Source organism: Stenella coeruleoalba, assembly GCF_951394435.1.
Source record: "Stenella coeruleoalba genome assembly, chromosome: 1".
In the NCBI taxonomy this organism is placed as follows: domain Eukaryota; kingdom Metazoa; phylum Chordata; class Mammalia; order Artiodactyla; family Delphinidae; genus Stenella; species Stenella coeruleoalba.
In genome coordinates, this window is record NC_137169.1 from 111,990,237 (window position 1) to 112,008,475 (window position 18,239).

An 18,239-nucleotide genomic window follows, 5' to 3' on the forward strand; every position below is an offset into this window, starting at 1 on the left:
GTACCAATCCATGGCCTAGGGGTAAAATGGGGCTCTCCCCCAGGAAAGGTGTTACTAACACACCCTAATTCCTGGCAAAGCAAATTCAGAGCTTCTGAAGGAGAACCAATTAGGTTCCAAGTTCAACCACAGATAAAGATGAACAAAATATGAACTTTATAATCAATTGGACAAGTTCTAGAAAAAAGTTCTATTTTTATTAAAAATCACATAAAGCTTATAAACTAATAGGCAATAATGCAAGGAACACTCTTAAATATGAGTAATGAGGAAGGATTAACCCTACCAGATATGAAACATAATAATTAAAACTATTATGCTGGCAAATAGAGACCAATGACACAAAGTGGGAAATCAGACCAGACTCAAGTACACATGGAAATTCAGTGTATGGTAAAGGTAGTGTCTCAAATCTGAGGACTAAAAAAAACTTAATAAAAGGGTTGAGACAACTTGCAGCTATTTGGAAAAAGATAAACTTGGATCCACAACTCATATTACACATCATTATAAACTCCAAATGGATCAAATATTTATATATTTAAAATGAAACATAAGGGAATTCCCTAGCAGTACAGTGGTTACAACTTGAGCGTTCACTGCTGTGGACCTGGGTTCAATCCCTGGCCAGGGAACTAAGATCTGCGGCCAAAAATAATAATAATGAAAAAATGAAACATTAAAAAACTCCTATTACAAAATATAAGGAGATCTTTTATAAACTTAAGAGTGAAGGCCCTTCTAGTTATATGTCAAATTCTAGAAGCCATAAAAGGAAAGATTAATTAAATTCAGTAAAAAAACTAAAGACTTCTGCATGGCAAAATAAAAAATAAGCAAGGTCTAAAAACAAATGACAAACTGGAAAAAAAAATATTCGTCACCCATATTCCAAAGGGCTAAAGAAGCTCTCTTAGTTTCATACAGGAAAATCCTCCACAATATGCTAACACACTATTTAAGTGGAAAAAACAATGACACAAAACCGTGTGTACAGTATAGTACCATTTATATTTTTAAATTGGGGGGGAAGGGATTACTTGCATTTGCTTGTATATATATATAATATATTTCTGGGAGATATCAAAAGCACTGATGTTGTAGTTTTGTTCCTGGAAGCTTCTTTGCACCAATTTTGGTTCCAAACAACTTGCTCTTATTTATTTTCCAAGTAAGACAATTTCAATACACAGAACAGTTTTTCTTCATTTTGGTTGAGAAATGGTTGTTCTGCTTAGCTAGTTATCATAGTTAGCATGGGGTTGTCACATGATTGCCTAAAAGGAGACTCCAAAATGGATTTGAGGGGAGAGAAGGGTAATGATGGTAACAATGTTTCATTGTTTCCTTTTTTATCTTTTAAATTCTGAATCATAGGAGTATATTACCTAATCAAAATAATAGTTACTAGTCCAATATCCATACTCGTATACATTAAATTTTTTATATGAGTTTCCCATGTCCGAAGTATCTCTTGCTATCTTAATCAGTTTCTGAATTCAGAGAGCAAGTTCAGGGTGAGAGGGATACCTGAAAATCTCTCAAAGACCTAAATGTAAGAGCCAGGACTGTAAAACCCTTAGAAGACAACATAGGGGAAAATCTTCATGATGTTAGATTTGGCAGTGATATCTTTGCTATGACACCAAAGCACTGGCAATAGAAAAAAAAAAAACAGACAAATTGGGGCTTCTCTGGTGGTGCAGTGGTTGAGAGTCCGCCTGCTGATGCAGGGGACATGGGTTCGTGCCCCGGTCCAGGAAGATCCCACATGCTGCGGAGTGGCTGGGCCGGTGAGCCATGGCTGCTGAGCCTGCGCGTCCGGAGCCTGTGCTCCACAACAGTGAGAGGCCCGCGTATCGCAAAAAAAAAAAAAAAACACACACAAAAAATCAAAACAAAAACAGACAAATTGGAGTTCATTAACACTGAAAACGTCTATGTATCAGGACACTATCAAGAGAGAGGAAAAAGACAACCCACAGAATGGGAAAAAAATATTAGCAACTCATATATCTAGACTATATCTAGAACCCTGAAAACTCAGCAACAACAACAAAAAATCCAAAATTCAAAAGCAGTCAAAAGACTTAAACAGACATTTCTCCAAGGAAGATATACAAATAGTCAATAAGCTCAAGAAAAGATGCTCAACACCATTAGTCATCACGGAAATGCAAAGTAAAACCACAGTGAGATACAACTTCATACCCCTTAGGATGGCTATTATTTAAAATACACATACATACACATATACACACACACACAGAAAATAAAAAGCAGTGATGAGGATTTGGAGTAACTGAAACCCCCATGCATTGCTGGTGGGAATATGAAATGGTATAGGTGCTATGGAAAATAGTTTGACAATTCCTCAAAAAGATACAGACTTATCATAGGATCCAGCAATACTACTCCTAAGTATATTACCCAAAGGAATAGAATGCAGGAATTCAAACAGATGTCTGTACACGAATGTTCACTGCAGCATATTTTCCAATAGCCAAAATGTGGAAGCAATCCAAGTGTCCACAGATGATGAATGGATAAACACAAAGTGGTATAAACGTACAATGGAACATTATTCAGACATAAAAAGTATTTCTGGTATATGCTACAACATGGATGAACTTGAAGACGTTATGCTAAGTGAAATAAGCCAGACACAAGAGGACAAACATTGTATGATTCCACTTATATGAGGTACCTAGAATAGACAATTTCATAGAGACAGAAAGTAGAGTATAGGTTACCAGAGGCTTAGTGGAGGGGCAATACAGAGTTATTGTTTAATGGTTACAGAATTTCTGTTTGGGGTGATAAGAAGGTTTTGGAATCAGATAGTGGGGATGGTTGCACAACACTGTGAATGGAATTAGTGATACTGAATTTACACTTAATGACCAAAATGGCAAATTCTATATTAATATATTTTACAACAATTTTTAAAAAGTTAATAATGTAATATATCAAAAACCACTGAATTGTACAGTTTAAATGGGTGGATGGTATGATATGTGAGTTATATATATCTCAATACAGATATTTTAAAAAATACCCAGACATACTGAGTCAGAACCAATAAGAACGTATCAGGAATCTATACTTCTAATAAATATCTTACACAAATATCTTGGTATATACTTGCAAGTATTCTGTAAGATAGTTTCTTAGAAGTGACAGTGCGGAATCAAGGAATTGACCATTTTTAATTATGACAGATACAAGCAAACTACTCTCAAAAAGTACGGCATCTGGGACTTCCCTGGTGGCGCAGTGGTTAAGAATCCGCCTGCCAATGCAGGGGACATGAATTCGAGCCCTGATCCGGGAAGATCCCACATGCCACGGAGCAACTAAGCCCTAAAGCCCGCGAGCCACAACTATTGAGCCCGTGTGCCACAACTACTGAAGCCCACGTGCCTAGAGCCCATGCTCCACAGCAAAGACAAGCCACCGCAATGAGAAGCCCATGCACTGCAACAAAGAGTAGCCCCTGCTCACTGCAACTAGAGAAAGCTCGCGCACAGCAACGAAGACCCAACACAGCCAAAAATAAAAAAATTTAAAAAGTATGGTATCGGGACTTCCCTGGTAGTCCAATGGGTAAGACTCTGTGCTCCCAATGCAGGGGGTCTGGGTTCGATCCCTAGTCAGGGAACTAGATCCCACATGCATAGCGCTACTAAGAGTCTGCATGGCACAACTAAGAAGTCCACATGCCGCAAATAAAAAAGACCCAACGTGCTGCAACTAAGACCAGGCGTGGAATGAATGAATGAATGTTCTTTTTTTTAAAGTACCGTATCAATATACTCCCCAGCAACAGGGCATGAGAGTGGTTGTTTCCCCTATATTCTTGCCAACACTGAATGTTATTACATTTTTTAGTTTTGCCAAAATGTAATACAGAAAGATAAATCTCAAAAGTAATGAAAAATAAACCAAATACATCTTAAACTTAAACAGTGCTGTATGTCAATTATATCGCAATAAAACTAGGGGAAAATACATTAAAAGAACCAAAAATCGGACCCTTAAAATCTATAACTTATATGACATGAAGAGCATCTAATACTTTTCAAAAAAATAAAATAAACTCTAAACTTTAGTTATTAACATGCCAGTTACTAAACTGTGGATTGAAATTTTTAAAAACTAAATGACATATTTGAATCACTCTAAATAATAGAATCCGTAAGTAAACTACTATAAATTTAACAATATGTCACATAATTCAAGAAACGGAAAATTTCATTTTTGAACCTGAACTTGAGTTTTGTCATTAAAAATTACATCAACAGTTACCAATGAGTTAGTACTAACCAGGATAGCAAATTATTTTTTCAGAGGGTCTTGTTTTTGTCCTCTGAACGTTGTTGAAAGAAAAGTTTGATTAAGAAATAAAATCTATGATCTATATTTCTATGTTTTTACTAGAAATTTAAGGCTTAATATTTGCTTTAAAAGCAGCACTGACGGACTTGCCTGGTGGTGCAGTGGTTAAGAATCCGCCTGCCAATGCAGGGGACATGGGTTCAAGCCCTGGTCTGGGAAGATCCCACAGGCCACGGAGCAACTGAGCCCGTGAACCACAAGTACTGAGCCCGCGAGCCACAACTACTGAAGCCTGTGTGCCTAGAGCCCGTGCTCTGCAACAAGAGAAGCCACCGCAATGAGAAGCCCACGCACCACAAGAAGAGTAGCCCCTGCTCACCACAACTAGAGAAAGCCAGCGCACAGCAACAAAGACCCAACACAGCCATAAATAAATAAATAAATAAATAAATAAATAAATGAATGAATGCACGGACAAAAACCCAACTACTTTTTGAAGAATTGGGGGGAAATGTTTTGGTTGCTTTAAAATAAATAAAACAAAACTCCCAAGCTTTCTTAGACTACCAACATGCCTCATAACAGTGCATCTTTCTCTCCTTAGCCACTGATGCTTAATCTTTTTGGAGTCATGAACCCTTCAGAGAAGCTAGTAAGAACTATGTAAAAACGCATCCAAACAAACACAAAATTCTTCAGACCATCATATGCTGAGAGCAAGTACAGATAACCAAACCCTTCCAGAGATCCCTTGTAAAGCAACACCTTAGGCTGTAAAAAGAACATTCACAAGAATCCACCACATGCTAACTACTATATATAAATTTAATTCTTTTTTTAAATTGAAGTACAGTTGACCTACAATATTGTGTTCATTTCAGATATACAGCAAACTGACTCAGTTTTTTTTTTAGATTATATTCCATTACAGGTTATTACAAGATATTGAATATAATTCCCTGCTCTATATAGTAAATCCTTATTGCTTATCTGCTTCATGTATAGTGGTTTGTATCTGTTAATCCCATACTCCTAATTTGTCCCTCTGTCCCTCTGTCTACCCTTTGGTAACCATAAATTTGTTTTCTATGTCTATGAGTCTGTTTCTGTTATATATAAAGATTCATTTATATTATTTTTAGATTCCACATATAAGTCATACCAAATAATATTTGTCTCTGTCTGACTTACTTCACTAAGTAAAATATTCTCTAGGTGTATCCATGTTGCTGCAAATGGCAATATTTATTTCTTTTTTATGGCTGAGTAATATTCCCCTGTGTGTGTGTGTGTGTGTGTGTGTGTGTGTGTGTGTGTGTATAAAAGCATATATGTATATATGCATATATACACACACACATCTACATACATACATACGTACACACTACATCTTCTTAAGCCAATCGTCTGTTGATTGGTACTTGGGTTGTATGTCTTGGCTACTGAAATTTAATTCTTTATATACCCATTTAATACAGGCATTAATAACCCCATGTTATAAATGAGGAAACCACAGCTCAGTTAAGATAAACCAAATTGCCTGTGTATAGTTATTAAGCCAGGATTTGAATTTGGTTCTGACTCTGTAATTCATGCTCTTTCCATCGTTTATGAAGAACTAATTTAGAGGGCAGTAATATAGTCAACATCCTATGCTAAAGTAACTGTTGGAAAAATAAACACCTAACCCATTACCAACAGTGTTTTAAGTATACAGATAGCTTTCCTCAGGAACCACAAACTATATTCTGTTACAAATAATATAAGTGGGATATAAACTACTTATATATTAAGAATATGTATTGTGGGTGAAATCCTTTCAGTACAAAACCTCATTATTAGCACTATTAAAAAAATACTATAGAAAGATTACTAAAGACAATCATCTCAAAGCCCTTTAAAAATTAGCTGTGCAAGACAGAGCTAACATTGTCTCAAGTAAAAAGGTCTAGATAAAAATTTTTTAATCCACCTTCCGAAAATTCTTGAGGGCAGCAGGAATAGAACCATCCTGAAAGGTAGGTGGTTTTGTAATCATTTAATATCTTTAAGCCTCAGTTTCTTCTCTATTAATTTGTCTATAGTCACATTGTTAGTAAACAGGAGGGCAAGATTCAACTCTAGGTTTCCTAACTAAAAATCCAATCAATATTCTTTCCACTAGGCCATGTAGGAGCAGCAATCTGGATATACCCCATTTAAAATATTTGCCGTAATTTTACAAGTGGTTATACCATCACTCATATCTGTGACAAGCCTCAAGGCCTGTTTTGGCTCACAAAACAGACTATCTGGAAATAACATAAAAAGATTAAAATCAAAATTCCTAAAATATGTACGTAGGTTCGATAAAAATTAATAGAGAAATCCAAAGATTGTTAATCATCACATATTGTTGGGAATTCTACTTACCCGCTTTGAAGGACAGTGCTCATTCTTTTCATCTGTCATCTTCCCACTTTTAAGTGCTTTCCTTGGGTGCTTGATAGTTGTTTTTATGGCAGGTCGACATACATAGTTCTCCAAGTTCTTTGGAGGTTTTTTAGTTCTCTTAGCCTGAAGGCCAATTTTTAATTTTAAATTTCCCTCTGAAAAGTTTGTTTCTTTCACTGAAAACTGTTGCTGTGCATCAGTCAAACCATCATCTTTCCCTGCTTCGATGGTTCTTTCCCGATTCCACTTGCGAAGGTCCTCTTCCTCCTTTGTGTTGTTCTCTAGCTCTACTTCTCTCTTGCTGACCAGTGTACCAGTACTGATGGCAGAGGGACTCTTTCTTGAAAATCCTTCGGAATCAGAACCCAATCCTAACATAGCAGTATTTCTAGGGTCCATCACAAGTGTATGTTATTGCCAAGGAATCTTATGAAAATTTTACAGAACTGTGTTCCATAAAAAACAGGGATCTCCAAAACTGGCAACCAGCATCTCTTTCTCTGCAGGATAGACCATAACAAAAAATTTATCAGAACAGAGGCAATTATTAACATGAGAAGTGGGTATAGGGGGAGGAGAAGAAGATCAGGAAGAACCGAAAATCAGTTAAAATGGATCAAAATGCCCTTCAAAATGGATTTAAATTCATTTAGTTATAAATAAATTTAAATTTCAGAATAAGTTTATTATTCTCCAGATATCATAAATAAGCTGTAGTGGTATGGTGCAAATCAATGTTTAAGATCCACTGTTCTAACTCAAGCAACAAGCTTCTGCAACTGACAGTAAAGCAAACACAGTCTAAGATAAAAATAATATCATATATTTTAACACTCCTCAGTTTCAAAGGAATGTGTTTCTTACGTTTTAGTTAAATAAAATCAATTTCACCGAAGGCAAAGAACCATGTTTTGGGCTGGTTTCAGCACTCCAATATTTTTTATAAGAGATGGTAGACTTTTTAGGTTAGGACTCTTAGGCTGGAATTATCTCTATTGCTGGTTTACAATTCAACTCTGAATTCATTTACTCATTCATTCATTAAAAAGTATTTCTAAACACCTATCATGTGCCAGGCACTGTGCAACACCCTGGAAATACAGTATTCAACAAAACAGATCCAATTCCTAAATTTACAAGCCTTATACTCTAGTGAGAAAGACAAACATTAAATAATTATATAAATGATTTAGAACAATTGTTATAAAAACTCTAAACAGCAGAAATATATTTTCACACGTTTTCCCAATAGCAAATAGTCAGCGGTCATGCTTCAATCTCCCAAATCTATAAATTATTTTAAAACCAGAACGTAGATTTATTATTTTACAATAGTTTGTACACCTTAACAGAGAATCTGAATAATCCACACAGGGCAACCCCCTTCTCATAAATAAAGATCCTCAGGAAACCGTATAGGATTGGCATATAATCTAGTGACTAGAGAATATAAAACCAAAACAAAATAATTCACTATCTTGAGGACTGACAGACTAGCCTTTATTTCAAGCATATATCCAAATCAAGATCCAGGACCAGTATCTGGAAAAAAAAAGAACATCCTATCCCTCAGAAAGTTCCATTTATGCAGTAGAATATTTTATAGTTTAAACTATGTGCCTTAAGACTTTTCTTTCAACAAGATTATAAGAGTTTCAAAGGCAAAGATCATATGATACAACTTTTACAACTCCTACAAGAAATGTAAGTAGAATGCATAGCCCCATGACTGGCACTCAGCAAGGCTCAATAGAAGGTGCCGACGATTTTATTAGCAGTGCTAGCAGCATTTTAAGTAGGTACTCAACAAATACTGGCCAACTGACTAAAGTGTATTCCTATTCTATTCATTCACACAAACAGCTGAAAGAGTAATTTTCAAATCAACTGCATATGACAATTATTCTTGTTGTCTACCACTTCATATATTAACACTTCACAATAGCATTCAAGGCTCTTCGTAATCTGGCTCTAACTTCTCAAACTAATCTTTCCTTACTTCCCAACACACATCCTCTATGATTTAGTCAATTCAGTTTTCTTCAACTTCCCTGGTGCTCCAGTGGCTAAGACTCCAAGCTCCCAATGCAGGGGCCCCGGGTTTGATCCCTCATCAGGGAGCTAGATCCCACATGCTGCAACTAAGAGTTCGCATACCTCAACAAAGATCCCGCGTGCCACAACCAAGACCCCACACAGCGAAATAAATAAATAAATAAATATTTTTTAAAAATTCTGTTTTCTTTACTGTCCCTAACAAATCATGTTCATTTCTGCTTCTGTGCCATGTGCTTTCTTTCCTTTAAAAGTACAAAGTCCTGTCTTCCCCACGATGTGTTCACATCCTGAAATTCAAAACTCTGAAAATCAAAAGTTTTCTCGTAACACCCTAGTGACAAAATGTGACCTGACCTGATCTGGATCCATTTTGGCCTTAATTACCACAATTTCTATGAACAGTCATACACTTCAGTGCAGAAGTACTAAAGTGTTTGATTAAGGAGTCTTCTTTGCCAGTTCTTCTTTTCCTCCCCTAACTCTATAAACACTGGAGTGCCCCCAGGGCGTGCTCTTTCCTTTTCTGTCTACACTAACTTCCTAAATGACCAGATCCAGTCTTTTGAATTTAAATGCCATCTAACACAGATGATTCAAAAATTTCTATGTCCAGACAGAGAACAGCTGAGACCCCTCCTGGAACTCCAGATTCATATATTTAAATGCCTACTTGACACGCTGACTAGATAGTTAATAATTAGGCACTTCAAGCTTAACATGTCCAAAGTCAATTCACCTTCGCCAAGCTCCCCAAATCTGTTCTTCCCACAGGCTTACTCATCTCAATAAATGAAACTCCAACCAGAAATATTTAGACCAAAAATTTTGAATCATCTGTGATTCCTTTCTTTTTCTAATGCCCCATATGTCCACTCGGTCAGAAAAGTCTTCTTTACCCTCAAAATATATGTGGAACCTATTTCTCACTAATTTGACAGCTACCAATCAGATCCAACTGATAATATCTGCCCTGTACTATTTATTTCAATAACCTCCTGACTGGTTCCTTGTTTCAGCCTTTGTATCTCTTTATAGTCTTCTCAACAGCAGGATAATCTTTTTAAAGCCTGTATCATATCATGTCACTCCTCTGCTCAAAAACCCTTTCAATGGCTTCCCATTTTACTCAAAGTAAAAGCCAAAGTCTTTACAATGGTCTAAATTCCCTACAATCCCCTCTACTTCTCTTCCATCTCCTACCAGTCTCCCCACTTAGTTCCAAGAAGGGGGGGAGGGGCACAGGTACTCTTCTGTTTTTCAAATTCAACGAAAATACTACCTAAGGGCCCTTGCACTTACTATTCTACCTGACTAGAAAACCCTTTCCCCAGATCACTGCATGGTTTGCTCTGTCACTTCCATCATGTCTTTGCCTAAATATAACTTATAGAAGAGGCATTCCCTTTACAAAATAGAAAAACACCCATCCCACCTCTTCTCACACTCATCCTGTTTTATTTCTCCTGTGCTCTTTTCACCATCTGGTGTACAATATATTTATTTATTGTCTACACGCTTCCATTGGAATGTAAAGTCCACATGGAAGTAGATTTTTGTCAATTTGGTTCAATGTACTATTCTAGCATCAAGAACGGTACCTGGCACATAGGTGGTAGTCAATAAATATTTAAATTAACTCCATGCCTTATGTGGGTTACATGTTATTGGCTTCAATTTATTCCTTTTCTAGTTTTTTCCCTCCTCTTTCTTGTTTCTTAAATTCAAATGCCCATCCAGGGTTTCGTGTTACTAATGGTGAACTGATGGACCTGCCAAATATCTTATTGGTTAGTTATTAAAAGAAATCCTTTTTGGAATAAAAACAAATAATAATTTATACAAAAACAACTACTTTTACATACACTACTCACAAGTACACACATTTTAAAATTTCCCTATAATTTTTGATTTTCATAATGGAAGAATTACAGAAGTCTTAATGTATATTTATAAATATATAAAGTAGAATTTCTGTATTTCTTCCAAAGAACTCAAAGCATTTTTTACCAGCACTTACTCACTCTCAAAACATTCCAGAGAAGGGTTTGGAGAGCATGATTCTCTTCATTTTAAAAATGGAAAAAACTAAACCAAGTGACACAGATTATTAAATAATAGCAGAGTATCAATAAACTGAAAAGGAAATTAACTTGAAAATATTGATCACTACCCTAGAAATGTATGTAGGAATAGAGAACTATTACGTTTCCTTAACTTGATCAAGGAGAAAAAAGAATAGTATCCTTTGGGCATATTCTGTGAATCCACTTAGGGAGTAAGACTGGAAAATCATGATTGGCAAACTCCACATACCAAATTTAAGTGTTTCTAGTAAAGATAAATCCAAGTTCTGAAGATACTTCACAACAAAGAATGCTTTTATCTACTAAATGTAAACTGCCTGAAAAGCAGTCCCTACAGCAGCTGCCAGACGTTGTTTTTGAATTTTCAAAGCAATGTTCTTTGTGAATGATATTCTTTCAGCTTTTGGAAAGATGTATCTATACAATCTAGGTCTTCCATCCAGGGGCAAGGATGCTATGTTGTTACACAACTTATTCTGGTTCCTACTATAATACATTCAATTTAAAACACAGTTGCAAGGAGAAACACAGAACTAAGAATGCTAGAATCTCTTCATTCACGCTCAAAGAGGCAAATTCAACATTCATCTCACATGCAACTTTGGGATTTACATTTTCAGACCATTGAAACAATCCAAAACAGTCTAGCCCAAATTCAAGGGAAACTAACATTAATCTACCGCATGAAGTCCTTTTTCCCAGATCATTTTAGCTATGAACAAACTTTTTAGAAAATTGCTAATTACAGTTGACCCTTGAACAACAAGGGTTTGAACTGCACAGGTCCACTTAAATGAAGATTTCTTCAATAGTAAACACTACAGTACTACATGATTTGCAGTTGGTTGAATCCACAGACGTGGAGGAACCGCATATACAGAGGGCTGACTATGTGGATTTTCGACGGCTTGGAGGGTCAGCGCCCCTAACCCCCGTTTTGTTCAAGTGTCAACTGTATATATTTTCTAAGTACTACAAATATTGAGTCCTTACAGTGGGTTTAGCATTAGCAATTTAAAAATAATAAAAATACCAAAGTTTTACTGAGCTCTTAATATGTGCAAAGCTCTATGCTAAAAATTTTATACAGATTATCTCATTTTAAGCCTCACAATCACCATGAGGTAGTTACTATTATTCTTCTCTTTTTAGAGATGAAAAGACAAGTTAACAGCCAATAAAAGGTAGAGTCTAGGTCTGCCTGGCTCCTCTTAAACACTATGTTATTCTGCCTCCCAAAGATCATTTTTAGTCCTCATCTTATTACTCCTCTCTGCTACATTTGGCATATTTGATATTTGAAACTCTCACCGGGCTGCTATGATCACACATTCTGCTGGCTCTCCAACTACCTCTCTAACCAGTCCACCATTTCCTTTATGGATTCACCATTCTTAATCTATCCCTTCATCCATTCAATAAATATTTTCACAGTCTCTAAATATGTTTTGAGAATTGTGATACCCATTGTAGATATAGTCATAAGTAATACAAATATAGTCCTTGGTGTCATGAACTTCAAATTTAGCAGGGGATACAAATGAATGACTGATCATACAAATACATATAACTCCTAATAAATGTGAAGGTACTACTATGTGAGGTAGTATATCAAGGAAACGTGGAGGGGCAGGGAACATATCTTAGAAAAACATGTAACTATAAGCTGAGACCCAGTACGAGCAGGGAATAGTCAGGCAAAATGTGGAGGTGAAAATGATCCAAAAATAGGGAGCAGTGGGTGTAAAAACTCCCTGAGACTGTAAAGGTTAACAGTAGGTAAACCAAATGGAGAACAGCACAATACGAAAATGGAATGTTAAACGAAAATAGCTTGCAGAAGGTCTTGTTGGCCTACATGAAAGATATGGAATTCAAAAAGAAGCTCTGAAAAGGAGAGTAATGATACAATTTACATTTTAAGAAAACTTCTCTGGTTGCTGTGGGAGAATGATTAGAAAAATAGTAAAAGTTGATTCTGGAATAACAGTCATAAGATTGACAGATTAGGGTAGTAGCACTGGAAAATTTTAAAGAATGGATGGATTAAGAGATATTTTAGAGGTATAATAGATATGATTTATCAGTAAGAAGTAGTAGGGGAGGGAAATAAAATACGAAGACTTGAGCAATCATAGAATTGTATGGTGGTACCATTTAGACACTCCTTAAACAAATATTTACTAAGTGCTCATTATGTAACAGAAACTTACAGAGCACTGCAAAAAAACACAAAAATCCTGCCCTCACAGGGCTAGCATTCTATAAGTTGTTTGCCAGAATGACACAGAAGGGGAGATCAAGAGTTCAGTAATAAACGTGTTCAATTTTAGATGCCTGTGAAACATTTAAGTAGAAAGGTCAAGTAGACAGATGGAAATATAGGCACATGATATATACAGAGGGAGGCAGTATGACAATATATGAACATAAAATAAAAGGAGTTTTATAAGTTTTAGTTTTAACTTGGTAAGAAAGGTAATTTATCTTATTAACTTTCCTTAATACGTAAAAATAACATTTTTTTTGGATAAGTACATATCTAAAATTAACACAATGCAGACTAAACAATGTTTGCAGCTTTTTAGCTTAAAATAAGTAAAATCTAGCTTGACTCATCTATGATAAATTTTCATTTTCCTTTGTGGTATTTATTAAACATAGTTAGAGACTGTAATCATTGTTGTATTTCTCAACATTCAAAACCAGATATAAATTAACTATACAAAACTTTTAAAAATTCATAGCTCATTGTGCATTTTAATTTGTCCTGGGTTTCATGCTCTTTAAAATTCTTATAAATGACCATAATATTTCTTAGAATATATCATATTAGCTAAGTAATCACAGAAATGTGGGGATCATCCTTGACTTCTCAACCTAACACCAAAACCTGTGAAAACCACGTAAATAATTTTTGATTACACATAGTTCCTATTCCACTGCCACTGAGTTGTCCAAAAAAACAATTCCTACCCAAAATATAGTAGTGGCCTTCTAACTCCTTTGTATATCCACCTTGCTCTCCTCCAGTCCCTTCCTCCAGCCAGAAGGATGATTTTAAAAATAATCTAATTATGTCATTTCTCCGCTTAAAACCTTTGGATGCTTTCATACTGACCTTTGGATATAAAACTCCCTTATCCTAATCATAATTTATAATTTAAATTTTCAGTATGGTACAGTAGTTAAAGACACAAACTCTGGATCCAGAATGCACAGGCTCAGATCCCAGTTCTGGTATATTAATTTTGGGCAAGGCACTCTATGCCTTGTTCTCTCATCCATGAATAGAAACTGTTGTTAGGGTTCAATGAACTAATACATGAGTAGTACTTACAAAAGTACTTCACACACACACCACTGTTTACGTTTACTTTTTTGTTATTATCAGCCCCTACCTAACTCTAGCCACACTCTTCCCACTCTTCTATAAGCACAGCAGGGGCAAATAAAAGCCCCAAAAGCAGTAACATATGTGTGACATACAAGTGTTCTAAGTACTTTTCAGTTCCCCAAATGTCTCTGTCTTCCTGCCTCTAGGAGAACATAGTTACTTCTCTCTGCCTAGTACTCTTTTCTACCTGCTTCTTTGATGACTTCTACTCATCCTTTCCATCTCAGCTTAAAGGTCACTTTATCGGGGAGACATTTCCTAACCCCCTAGACCAGGGGAGATCTCCCTGTTAGGGGGTCATATAGCATACTGTAAGTCCCTTAAAACTTATCATACCAGTAAGCTATATGCTTAATATCCATATTTTACACTAGACCATTTGTTTCATGAGAATAAGAATCCTATCTGCCTTATTACTGCTATATCCTTAGTAAAGTTCCTGGACCATAAAAGGCATTCAATAAGTATCTATTGACTGAATAAGCCAACATGCATATTACTATATTTTTAATCACGTATATAGAGAACAGACAAAATGAAAACTGAAATATTAAAGAACTGATATATATATACACATATATATATATATATATATGTGTATATATATATAATTTTTTGGCTGTATGTGGACCTCTCACTGTTGTGGCCTCTCCCGTTGCGGAGCACAGGCTCCAGATGCACAGGCTCAGCGGCCATGGCTCACGGGCCCAGCCGCTCCGCGGCATGTGGGATCTTCCCGGACCGGGGCACGAACCTGTGTCCCCTGCATCGGCAGGTGGACTCTCAACCACTGTGCCACCAGGGAAGCACAGAACTGATATTTTAATTGTCTAAACACTATTTAATCTCATACTGCTTTTATAACTTAAAAAATAAGCTCTATGTATATCACCAGTAAAAGAGTAAGCAGTTTCCTAACTGGTTTAAGATGTTTTACATTAAACCACTGAATCACTGATGTTACATAAGTCACTGAAATCAGAAAAAGCTAAAATATCTTCATGAAGATACCAAAAAATTTTAAACTATGTCCCTAAATGACTTATACAACAAAAACTACACTTAAAAAGCTGGACAAATTAAGCTTTTTTACTCAGCTACAGAACCCTTTATTTAAAAGACAGGGACAATCACCAACAATTCCTAACTTTCAAAGTACTAATCACCAGTAAATCTAGCTATTTTTCTATTTATGTATTGTATATATTTCTTAAATTCCAAGATGCCACTGATTCTAAGAGGCTTCATGAATCAATGACCGCATTTTCAGGAGGAAATTTTTTTATAAGCCACTACCACATTAAATGTAATTATCAGTTGTATTATTTCCTACTTTCAGAAACATTAAACTGGGAGGAAAGAATGTGTCTCATGACCAAAGAAATACTTATTATACCAACAAACTACTTCAGAAATTCAGAACAGGAAAGTGAAATAGCAGACATAAATTATAATTAGTAAGCCACAAGAGGAAAATATACACAGAAAGAATTCCCAAAGCTAATCCTTAGGAAAAAACTATACTCATCGACTGTCAGACAGATAATCTAATCAAAGCTTACTTAATTCTTCCTGACAAGCAAAGTTAATACAAATCGAATATATATAACTTCAACTGTTTTTTAAAAAAAGGAAGGATGGGGACTTCCCTGGTGGTCCAGTGGGTAAGAGTCCTCACTCCCAATGCAGGAGGCCCAGGCTCAATCCCCGGTCAGGGAACTAGATCCCGCATGCATGCCACAACTAAGACCCAGAGCAGACAAAATAAATAAACAAAAAAACAAACAAAATTTTTTTTAATAAATAAAATTAAATTAAAAAGGAGGGATGGGTCCATGGTTGCAAGGAACATGTAGGGACATTGAACTCTATCCCTAGGGAATTCTAAAATGGCAACAGGAGGGAAGCAGAAGTTAACGTCAGAAAGATTTTCTCATTAGTGAATTATTACACTTTGACCAGGATTAAGCGCTGTCAACTCAGGGCCAATCCACTTGGTTATACACTAAACAAAAGAGTCGTTTCCAAGAGGGTACCATTTACATTGTAAATACATTATATTTATTTTCCATAAAACTTTTCTGTGAAAAAATTGGAGTCGGAATGTAAAATGGTGCAGCTGCTTTGGAAAACAGTCTGGCAGTTACTCAAAAGGCTAAACAGAGTTACCACATAACCTTGCAATTTCACTCCTAGGCATATACCCAAGAGAAATGAAAACATTTATCTTGGACTTCTCTGGTGGCGCAGTGGTTAAGAATCCACCTGCCAATGCAGGGGACACGGGTTCGAGCCCTGGTCCGGGAAGATCCCACATGCCGCAGAGCAACTAAGCCCGTGCGCCACAACTACTGAGCCTGCGCTCTAGAGCCCGCAAGCCACAACTACTGAGCCCGCGTGCCACAGTATTGAAGTCCACCGTGCCTAGAGCCCATGTTCTACAACAAGAGAAGCCACGACGAGAAGCCCGCAAACAGCAAGGAAGCATAGCACCCACTCGCTGCTACTAGAGAAAGCCTGCGTGCAGCAACAAAGACCCAACGCAGCCAAAAATAAATAAATAAATAAATATTGTAAAAAATTTTATCTACACAAAAACTTGTACACAAATGTTCACAGGAACATTATCCATACAATGAAATGTTAGTCATCAATGAAAAGGCATGAAGTAGAGTCATCCCTCAGTATCCGCAGATAACTGGTTCCAGAACCCCTACAAATACCAAAATCCGAAAATACTGAAGCCCCTTATATAAAATGGCATAGTATTTGTGTATAACCTACATGCATTTAAATCATCTCTAGATTGCTTCTAATTCCTAATACAATGTAAATGCTACATAAATAGTTGTAAATAAGATGTAAATGCTGTATAAATAGCTGTGTGCAGCAAATTCAAGTTTTGCTGCTTGGAACCTTCCAGAATTCTTTCCCCCAAACATTCTTTCTTTCTTTCTATCTGTCTGTCTATCTATCTATCTATCTATCTATGGCTGTGCTGGGTCTTCGTTGCTGCACGCGGGCTTTCTCTAGTTGCGGCGAGTAGGGCTACTCTTCTTTGCGGTGCACAGGCTTCTCATTGCAGTGGCTTCCCCTGTTGTGAAGCATGGGCTCTAGGCGCACGGGTGTCAGTAGTTGTGGCATGTGGGCTCAGTAGTTGTGGCTCGTGGGCTCAGTAGTTGTGGCTCGTGGGCTCTAGAGCACTGGCTTAGTAGTTGTGACGCATGGGCTTAGCTGCTCCACGGCATGTGGGATCTTCCCGGACCAGGGCTCAAACCCATGTCCCCTGCATTGGCATGTGGATTCTCAACCACTGCGCCACCTGGGAAGCCCCCCCCAACAAACATTTTCAATCCATGGTTAGTTGAATGTGCGGATGTGAAACCCATGGATATGGAGGGCCAGATGTACTGATACATGCTACAACATAGATGAGCTTTGAAAACATTATGTTAAATGAAGGAAGCCAGTTCCAACAGACAACATTGTAAGATTCCATTTGTATGAAATGTCCAAACCCAGCAAACCCATACAGAAAGTAGATTAGTGGTTACCTAGGGCTAGGGTAAAAGGGGAATACCTGGGATGGGGAGTGACTATGGGTACCAAGATGCAATGTTCTAATATTAGATAGTGGAGATGGTTGCATTAACTATATGAATATGTTAAAAACCACTGAACTGTATGCTTCAAATTAGTGAATTGTATAGTACATGAATCATATCTCAATAAAGCTATTTAACATTTTTCTGGTGGATCAAAATAAAGTTTCTTGTGGAAGGGATTCCCTTCCTAGTTTACATAAAAACAGATTATGGACTAGTGGCAGTCCTGAAAAAACCTTTTTCAATTAACAGATTTCAATATGGCAAGAAGCTGAGTTATTTGATATATGTTTGTTGCATGCTGACCTAACTGGTTATCTACTT

General features: G+C 36.6%; 1 protein-coding gene across 5 annotated transcripts in view; it reads right to left on the bottom strand.

Annotated features, from left to right (window-relative positions):
* ASH1L (ASH1 like histone lysine methyltransferase) overlaps window positions 1-18,239 on the bottom strand; it is a 214,134-nt gene that overhangs the window by 180,339 nt on the left and 15,556 nt on the right. For all 5 annotated transcript variants that reach the window (XM_079904612.1, XM_079904614.1, XM_079904611.1 and 2 more), the window contains one exon: window positions 6,751-7,271. In XM_079904612.1, coding sequence (XP_079760738.1) covers window positions 6,751-7,170 — 420 coding nt within the window. In that variant the 5' untranslated portion in view covers window positions 7,171-7,271. The remainder of the gene's footprint in view (window positions 1-6,750; window positions 7,272-18,239) is intronic.